Here is a 9,861-nt window from a genome sequence, read left to right as displayed (position 1 = left end):
GAGGCCACCACCAAGTAGTTTGGAGGAAAGGGGGTGAGAAAATTTGGTGAGAATTTATCAGGTGGCCTCCAACAGGAAAGAGACTATTAAGTGTGGGGAACTTAATAGACTATTTATTAAAGGGTCATTTTCTGTCTTCAACATCCTTGCCGAATTCTCCCCAGAAGGTGAAACTTGGCACTTAGGCATAAATATTCACCTTTGGAAGCCTGAACTTGACTTACTGCAGAGAAGAAAAAACAAATTTGTGACTGTTGGGAAGCCAAGCCCCACAAAGCAGTAACCAAGGTGAGATGTGTGGTGGCCTTGGGTTTTCTTTGAAGTTTGACGCAGTTGTGTTGTGTGTGTGTTTGTGAGTTGTAAGGGGTCGTGACAGGGGTGCAAAGGCACTCACATTCTGGCAGCTCACAATTGGTTCCACAATCTACACAGTCAGTCATTCAGAGAAGCAGAGCAATTGCTTCCATCCCCCACCCCACCCGCCCTCCTGTGGGAAAAACAGGTTTGTGGGGGGTGGGAATTGTCTGGATTAGCTGTCTACAGTCATCAAACCATTTGAGCGATTCACTTTGTTTTCACAGACAGGTTAAAAGGGGAGGAAAAAAGAAAGAGTCGGTTATGGGTCGCCTGAGCAAGTGTCGATTTCAGCTTAAAGTGAATTGGAAAATTGAGCCTAATTATCCTAGGTAATTGCTTCAATTCTCCACTTGACTTTGCTAATGCAGATCTGTCCTGTGTGTTCCAGAGATACCCCCGCCATCTCTGCAGATCCTGTTGTTGCCTTTGAAAGTTGCTGGTATAAAACTATCATCAAACTGAAAAGCAATTGTTGTGTGTGAAAAGACAAGAAGTAATATTAAAATACAGGACTAAAATAGCAAACAGATGATTTCTTGTAGCTTAAAATTAATTTATTTAACAAATATAGCTATAATATAAATGATAATAAAATTTCAAATATACAGTATATTACATAGTACACAGACTCCCTTCCAAAGGGAGGCTCGAGAGCCACGAGAATGTACTGTTAAATAGAAACAGATTTTTTTTTTAAAATTTTACAATATTTTTCTGGCACTGGTAAGAGAAGTCCCTTCAACCTACCTTTGCAACGCATCTATATGCCCTGCCCCCAAAGCAATGTTTGGCTGCTGAAGCTCTTAAGATTTCCAATGGAAGGAACTGGGGTCCATCTCCCCGGGAGGCTCTTCTCTCTTTCAAACTGTTCTCATTTCTAGAATCCTCCAACACTAATTTCTCTGAGCTTTTCCTGCCTGATGTCAGGGCAGGAAGTAGCTCTGCAGGAGCCACAGCCTCTGCTTCTCAGTCTGCTGGAGACACTGGGCACATCTTGCAGCCTCTCCAGCCTTAGTTTCCCCACCTGTAACTCGAGGGTGAAGATCTAGATTCTGGAAGAGAACGAAGGACCCTTCCAGCCACTTTTTCCGAAGGGATCAGACATGAATGAGAGTGAACTCAGGGAGAAACCAGGGGAAATGGGATCAGCGTGGGGAGTAAAGGGAAGGGGCAGGTGGTGCAGAGCAGGGGAGCCCCGCCGCGGGACTCCTGCTGCTGTAGAAGACGGGCTGGAGGAATCAGCTGGTACACAGGTGGGCCACCCTGGGGCCACCTATGTCAGGTGGTACATGCTGTAGCCCACGTGAGCCGTGTAGAGTCCCACAGGTGCCACCGGCAGCGCCGCACGCTGGAAGGGGCCAGAGGCACTGTAGAGTGAGGCACCCGCCGCGGCGGCCACTGCGGCAGGACCGCCCAGAGGAAAAGAGAGGCCGAAGGCGGCGGGCGGCAGCATGGGTTTGGCCGCCATCTTCAGCTTCTCCAGCTCTGCTTCCTGCAGTCTCTTGGCCTTGGCGCGGCGGTTCTGGAACCAGATCTTCACCTGCGTCTCGGTGAGGCTGAGCGAGCTGGAGAACTCGGCGCGCTCGGCGATGGACAGGTACTGCTTCTGGCGGAACTTGCGCTCAAGCGCCAGCAGCTGCGCGGTGGTGAAGGGCGTCCGCGGCTTGCGGTTGGTCTTGTGCTTTCGCAGGGTGCAGGCCGGTGGGCTCAGCCGCCCTAGGGTGCCGTGGGAAAAACAGGCAGGGGGTTAAGAGAGCCGTGCTGGAGCAGGATCAGCCCATAAAGTAGTAGTAATTGTCAATACCCAGGTTAGCTACTGCTTTTCGCCACGTGCCTTGGTGCTGGCCCTAGGGGAGGTACTTGAAAATGCTTCCTCAGATGCCCACTGCAACCCCGCAAGGAAGCTCTCGTCTACTTTGTGCAAATTAGTAACTTAAGATTCTAGATGAAAGAATTAGTAACTAAGATTCTAGATGAAAGAAACTCACACTCAAGGCCGATGCCTACTACGTTCAAGGCCAGAACAGAGCTGGGCTCAAAGGCAGCTTAGGAAACAGTTCGCAGCAGGGCCTCCTCCCACACCACGCACAGAAGGAAGGAGGTATTAATACAGACCACGGCATGTGTAGAAAGAGGCCCATAAGCAGCCCAAGGTCACATTGAGTTTCATGGCTGGCCAAGCACTTATCTGTGTCTACCAAGTGCTCAGCTTCGGGTTAGGCCGAAGTGTGGCATAGAACCCGTTTCTCCAAATCCCACTGTCCCTGGAACAGCAGATTCCTACAGGGCTTCACGGACAGGACTCCACAAACCAAAGGTGGAGACTCCTGGCCATCACAGAGGTCACACTGTGGCCACCTAAGTATGTAAAGAGCCACTTGGGGCAGTGAAGAAGCCTCTTCATATCAACCGGGTTCCTCCAGACTATCTCAGTTTTCTCTTGGGCCTCTCCCTCCACCTGTAGGGCTTTTGCCCTGGGCCACACTTAAACTACAGGATAGAGGTAGGTGGGGACACAGCTTGTGACTCAGTTTGCAAAGACCAGTGGTGCCCAACTCTCCTTTTGGTTTTCAAATACACCTCGAGGATGAGCAGAGAGGCACAACCAGACCCAGGTCAGGCGCTGGGCTGCTGTGTGCACCGGCCCTGCTACAGCAGTCACTCCCGCCTTAGAAAACACACAACCAATCACTCCCAGGAAAATGGGAATCGCCTTGACTTTGGGGTCCCAGGTCCAAGGCCCTAAGCCAAGTTCTCAAGTCGTGGGAAGGATGCTTTTCCTCCACAGCAGGATTTCCTCACGGAAAAATGAATCAAAATTGAGGACGTTTTACCATGCGGGTTTTGCCCAACTACGCATTGTTTTCGTGCTTTAAAAAATAAAAACACCCCAAACAAAACGATCCTTTGGGTTCTCCAGCCACTAGGATGTGAGTCAAACGAAATCCTGGGTTAACATCCCCCCCCTCTTCCCCGCTCAAGGCCTCTGCGGGAAGCAGTTGGCCCGGGGCTTGCTTTCCGCTGGGCTGCGGGAGAGGCGGGCGCCGAGGGAAACTAAGTCTCTTCAGCAGCGACAGCCCAGCACTAGGCCACCTTCTCTGGCCACTAGGCCCAGGGAGGGGCTGCCTTTTCAAAGACGTTTAATCCCCAGATAAAAATCATTCCTCAGCATCACGCCATTGAATTCGTGCTGCTATTATGCCGCGCAAAATAATCGGAGGAAACGAGGAAAACTTGGGAATTTCCCGTGCTCCTGAAATACCTCTGAGACTGTTCGCTGGGCAAAGCCAGGGGCCCGCGAGGCCTTGGAACCACCCGGGAACGCGCCTCGAGCTGCTGGAGTCCGTTTGGATCACCCAGTCCGCGACGTAGGCGAGCGCCAGGCAAGATTTGAGAGGGCTCTGTCCCCAACGGCCTTGGGGCCCCGCCCCCTGCTCGGGAAATTTAGTGCCCCCTTCCCCTAAATCATCCAACCGCCTAGAGCACCAAGTATTGGCTTCAAAATTGATGGGGAGGACGGAGTTTTGTAAGAACTTCGGAACCTCTCCGCTGGAGGTACCTTCAATGAGAGGGGCAGCAGGCTTCCTCCACGAGAAAGTGAAACTCCGCCCAAGGGTCAGGATGTCCGCGCCACACCGACCCATCCCTTGGAGTCAAGACAAGTGTCAGAGTTTCGGGTCAGATGGGACCGCAGGGACTCCCGGGGTCGCTGGCAGTGGCAGGAAAAGAGGGTGCCCGGGTACCAGCGTCCTACAAGTGAACTTCTAAGGCAGCGTCACCGCGCCAAGGCATAGAGCCCTGAAAACGGACCGCGAGCTGGGCCACAGCCAGGTCTCTAACTGGGTGGGAGTGGGAAGAGGCTAAAACCCGGCCTCTCCGCCAACGCCTGGGCAGCTCGGCCTCCAGGTACCCTGCTGCAGGTACGAAGACGCCCGAGACAAGCAGGCGCCGGCGCGCGGCCTGGCGCCCTCGGTCCCACACCCTCCAGCGCCCTCCCTCGCTGCCCGAGTTCTGGCTACTCACTGGCTGGGGGCGGGGAGAAGCGAGGGCTCTGCATCCACTGGGTCCTCTCGGGCTTCTCGGGGCTCTCGGCTTTGACCAGAGCATCCTCTGGCAGCTTGAGGAGTCCTCCCACGGTGAAATGGCCGAGAGGCCGCGGCGAGGAGGGCGCATCCGGAGCGCCTAGAGACCCGGGCCGGGCGCCCAGCGGCTGTACGGAGCCGCCCGCCGCCTGCGCGCCCTCGGAGGCCGCCAGTGCGCTCTCCTTGGCCCCAGGCTTCCTGTGGTCGGCCATGAGCGCCTCCACGCTGAAGGGTAGGAGCGAAGGGGACACTTTGGGCTTGGCCCCCTCCTCATCTGCGCCCATCGCGGCCGCCGTGGCCGCGGCAGCTGTGGGGGCCTGGCCCGCGCCTCCCCCCGCCGGCTTGCCGAAGGCAGAGTCCTCCACTTTGACACTGAGTGGCAAAGAAGTCATATCAGCAGCCGGGGCCATGCAGAGCCGGGCCCCCCCTCCTGCCGTAGCACAAGCCAGCCGCCAGGCATGGGATTCGGGCGGGCTGGGAGCGCGGCGGGCCTCTGGGAGCGCCCGGGGCCCTAGCCCGGCGGGCCCTCCCGCGCGCGCCTCTCGCCTCCCCCCCAGAGAGCCAGCTCTGGCGCGCTGGGCCTGGCTCCCCGCTGCCGCCGCTACGCAGGCCGAGTTCCCGGGCGCACTAGCCGGCTCCGGGTCCGGCCGCTGTTCCCCAGAGAACTTGTTAATAAGGCGAGGCCAGCGCGGCGGCGGCCAATCAGCGCTCGAGGGGGCGGGCCCACAGAGACCCATTGGGCCGCGCTCCTGGGGACAGGCCCCTAGGCGCGCCGGCCTGGGGGCGCGCAGGGCTGGGCTCCGCCGGGACCGGAGGGCAAAGGAGGGGAGGGTGCCAAGGAGACTTTCCTCCTCCCCAAAGCCCTAGTGGCATCCGTCCCTCCAGGTGCCCGGGGTCCCTATCTTACTGTGTTCCTGGGGCTTCTCTCTGCCCCGTCTCTCCTGCCCTCCCTTATCTCCGCTGCCCCCTCCTCCCCTTTCTCTCCTTCCCTTTTTCTCCCCTCTCCCGCTTCTCCGGAGTTCTCTACAGTCTGTCGCCGCTCCTGTGTCCCTCTCTGCTATCTGCCCGTCCTTTAATACCTCTACAATCTGAGTTCATTTCTTACAAATTCCTTTTTCATTTGAAAAAAACAATCGCAGATATTTGTCCAAGTGGAAAGACATTAAAAAAGAGAGAGAGAGAGAGAGAGCGAGAGAGAGAGAGAGAGAGAGAGAGAGAGACTTCTTTTTAAAAACGCAGTCACGTTGTTCTTTCAAAACTTCACCTCAGGACCAAAGCCGGCCTTCCCGACTCTACCTAAAAGCTGGGCTAAAGTTTGCCAAAGGAAGCCGGTTCCTGGCGGTTCTGTGGCTGTAAGAATACACACCATTACTCGTAATCTAGAATCGGTTTTCGTACATGACGTGTACTTTCCCTTCTCTGAGCATCTCTCCCCAGGGTCACATCTACACCAGCGACCGCTTCGGGAAGGAGCCACTGAATCCTTTTGAGAGAAATTTATTGAAATAAACCCAGCAGAAACGCCAACAAAACACAGATCTGGCCTTAACATGACCTCAGACAATGCGCCCGTGGAAACAATAACACGTCCCTATCTCTGGGTCGCGATCTCTGAGGGGAGAGGCAAATATGGGGAGTGGGCCAGGAGAAAGAGGACGGTGCCTAGAGGTGGGTCCTTGGTGCTGGGCTTGAGAACTTTTGTTTTGCCAATTTCGGAGGAAACGTGATTTTATTTTTGCTGTTAAAAAAAAAATGAGTTGGGATGTGCTCTTAAAAGTGAGATCTAGGCAAACAAGGGTCGAGGTCCGGCGGGTTTTTGTACCATCTCTTTTACAGCCTCTTATCCCTGGGCCCAGGCAGGCGGCTCCCGGGGAGCTAGCGGAGGTGATTGGCGGCTCACCGGGACCGGCCATTGATGACTGCAGGGTTCTAATCTCCAGGAAACACAAGGGGCTGCAGTGGCCATTTAGGGGTAATTATCCGAGCGCAGAGGGACAGCGAATTCCCTCGCCTTTTAACTGGGAGCAATAAAAGCTGTAGATTAGGGGAGTCCAGATTAAGGGAAATGAATTACTAGAGCAGGAGCTTTATTACCCTGACGGCGTCCGGGGTCTGGCAGGAGGGGTCGGGCTGCGGACGCCAGTGAGATCCTCGGCCTCACGTCTGCCCACAGGCTCCTGAGATATGTGAAGACCTGGGGCGGGTTCTGGAATACTTCCCTCCTGGTGAAATTTACGCTGCCTTCTGAGATTCTTAGGATCCAAGATGCGATTTAGGCACTGGGCTGGGGCCTTTAGGTCGCGCGGTGGACTGGGGGCCCCCTGGGTCTGCCCGAATGTACTTGGGTAGAAGTATTTTAAAGCTGAGCAAATCGAAGCTGAGCTCAGATGTGGACCGAACACCTTGCATGCAGCGCAGCAGGGATGAACTTCGGTCCCTAGCAGCTCTAAGTAAACTGTAGCGGGATCAACAACCCACTCTGCGTCTCAGTCTGAACTCGGGTTAAAGAGAGAGAGGAACAGAGACTCATATGCTTTGGGGGCAACACTTTAAAAGCGATTAGAATATCTTTCAGGTCCGGGGCCTCGACCCCCAACTCAAAATGTTTGACTCCCGGTTCACTTTAAGAATGATATACTTAAAAACTCTTCCCGGAATAATGCACATCAGCAAGAACACAGTACACGCAACTGTGCCGACGGCTTCCGGGGCTCTGAACCCACTTGGACTCCTTTAGGGCCCAGGGCTCAGAGCGACCGCGATCCCGAGCAACTCCCGCCGGTCGCGGGTGACCAGAGCAGCGAGGCGGGCCGCGGCCGGCCCAGGGGGAGGCGAGCGGCCTGAGCAGGGCCGCATCGCTAATTGTGGGGATAAACAATCTGTCACGATCCTTCAACGCGCCTAATAGGCAGACGAGGATGTTGTTTTTAGGCGCCAGCGGCGGCCGGATCAAAGGCTGCAGCCGGCGCAGGGGCCCTTGAAGTCGCGCCCCCGCCTCCAGGGAGCAAAGAGCCTGTGCCCGCAGCCTGGGGCGCTGCAGCCCGCCGCTCGGGTCCTTTGCCCAGTCCCGAACCCCAGCGCATCTTCTTTTTAGGTTCCCTGGGCATTCGTGTCCGCTGTCGCTGGAGCGGCGGGTTAGCCCAGTGCAGGCGTCGCGAGGCCGGGCAGCGCATCTGCGGAGGGAAGGGGCACACTCCACGGCGAGGCACAATAGCGCAAGACTCTTGCACGTAGCTGCCACTGGACTGCGGAGGAAAGATGCCCGCGCGCCCTCAGACTCGGAGCAGGGAGTTAGAGAAAAGAAAGAAAATCGGCGTGTTGTCGGTTCCCGCCAGAGGAAAGGCTCGAGTTTGGGAGCAGAGAGAGGGAGCATTCTTTGAGTTAATTTTTTGTCTGGGCCTTTACTGATTTCCCGGTTGGTGGGTTCAGCGAGCTGACAGGCCGGGGGGCTGTGCCTGTTATCTCGCCGCCAGCACTAACCCGAGGCGCTTCTACCCCGGCATTTCTTCGGGCGGCCGCTGCAGCCGAGAAAGCCCGGCTGTAATTCATGCCTGGCAAGGGCAGGGCTGGCCTGCAGCAGATAAAGCTCGGGACTGGCGCTCCGTGTGCATCCTCGCGCTCCCCTCCCCTCCCCCTCGCTCTGTCGCCCCTTGTCCTCTGGCAACCTAAGCCCCCCCCCCCCCAACAAAGCACCTCTGGAATTCGGAATCTAAAGACAGTTTGTCCTGCGTCCACTTTCTAAGCAGCTAAACGGGTTGTGCCCCACCACCGCCGCTTGTCTTACGGGGGTGTGCAACGGCGGGGGCAGAATAATGTTGTTCCTAAACATTGTTACCCCGTGGGCAAAGATTAACTTTTAGAAGGACCTTCATCTTAGGGCTGTCACTCGCTAAGCATTGTCCTACGGACTGGAAGAGCCTGCAGGCTGGCCCATCACTTCTGCAAGGTTGTTGTCGCCTCCGTCCCCTTCCCCCCTTTCCCCTGCATTTTGTAGCCTCGGCCCAGGAATCCCGTGTGCATTTTTTAAAATGTGTAGCTCAGTGGGATCCCCCGGCAATTAGCGAGCCCCAAACAGTCCTCTTTAATAGAATGAATGTGCTATGAAAACCGATTACCCGGAACGATTTATTTTGGTGGGAATTCACCAATCGCCAGGAGGGCGGCCGAGGGGGAGAAAGAAAAGGTATTTTGTCCCGGGGTGGGGGTGGGGGTTGACGGCCGACAGACAGCGTCGCCAGAGGATCTTCTAACCTGCCCAGGGGCCCTCCCGACCTCACCATCTCATCTTTTGGCCTCTGTCGCCTAGGAGTGAGGCGCTGGGAATCGTGTTTTTAAAACTCTGTGCGAGTTGCTCACTCCAGGAGGATTACACTGCTGTTCAGAGAAAAAGCCCCCAGAGAGCAGACAGAATCTTCAGCAGATCACAGATTCGGTGACCCGGGGGGAACTTGTGCCTTTGAAGAGTTTGGGTATCTTTCCTCAACATGACAGCAAAATAAAACTACTCATAAAAACTGTTTTCTCCTCGAAAATTCCTCCGCTGAGCCGGCCCCACTATTGCGGTGGGACTAACAGCCCGAGCGCGGTGGGTTTCGACTGCACGGCTTCGGCCCCTTTCCCACCCCCCACCGGCCTCCTTCCCCCCTCTCAGTCCGGCCTTCCTTGTGCCTTTAAATTCTGGAGGGGGCGAGGGGGCCAGGATCCGCGGAAGAGAGAACCCCCTTTCAAATGGCCCAAATTAATGTGATCGCGACATGAGGGTGCACTTGGGGAAGATGAAAGCGGAGGCCGGCCGGCTCCTCCTAGAGCTCTATAATTATAGATAATATATCCCATTTCAAAGCAATTAGACCAATCAGGCGTAACGAAGCACTTTGCTGCCGACGAATAACAAAGACGCAGGGTTATTTAAGCCTGGAGATGTCAGGCGGACCCCCAGGCTCCGCCGGCCAAACATCTTCCATCCTGGCTGCGCCACCCCCAGCGGAGGAAGGCTCCTCGGCTTCCCCCAGGCTCTGCCCCGGCCGCTGAGGGCCCCATCTCAATTCCAGCAAGGGCCTGGGAGGGCAGGGGGATGGAGGGAATGGGAGAAAGAACTGGCTTAAGGAGTTGAGTGTCAGGCCTGCCCGAGGTTTCACAAATTGTATCTGATTCAATCCTCTCTACTCGGGGAGAAAAAGTATTAAGATTAGCCACCCCCAACCCCATGGAAGAACAAAATCGCAGGGGTTAGCATCTTGCTCAGGGTCACACCACTTGGTGGTTGGCAGGGGTGGGTCTGAACCACCAAATCCACTCTTTCAGCTCCTAGAAGCAGTCTCAAAAATCCAAGAGCATTAAAATACATCGATGCTTGCAGCATTTGGTGGAACAGCTCCCAGCCACACCCCCCAATCCAGGAACTAGGTCTTGGGTCCAGTTT

At 55.7% G+C, this 9,861-nt stretch overlaps 1 protein-coding gene across 1 annotated transcript; it reads right to left on the bottom strand.

The window, feature by feature from the left end:
• Window positions 1-938: 938 nt before the first annotated feature.
• Msx1 (msh homeobox 1) lies at window positions 939-5,058 on the bottom strand. The gene is made up of 2 exons (XM_026395288.2): window positions 4,381-5,058; window positions 939-2,073 (listed from the first exon to the last, which is right to left on the bottom strand). The coding sequence occupies exons 1-2, from the start codon at window positions 4,847-4,849 to the stop codon at window positions 1,631-1,633; spliced, it is 912 nt and encodes a 303-aa protein (XP_026251073.1). The 5' UTR covers window positions 4,850-5,058; the 3' UTR covers window positions 939-1,630.
• Window positions 5,059-9,861: the final 4,803 nt, after the last annotated feature.

Source organism: Urocitellus parryii, chromosome 10 (assembly GCF_045843805.1).
Source record: "Urocitellus parryii isolate mUroPar1 chromosome 10, mUroPar1.hap1, whole genome shotgun sequence".
Lineage (NCBI taxonomy): Eukaryota > Metazoa > Chordata > Mammalia > Rodentia > Sciuridae > Urocitellus > Urocitellus parryii.
This window is presented reverse-complemented; position numbering and strand designations above follow the sequence as displayed.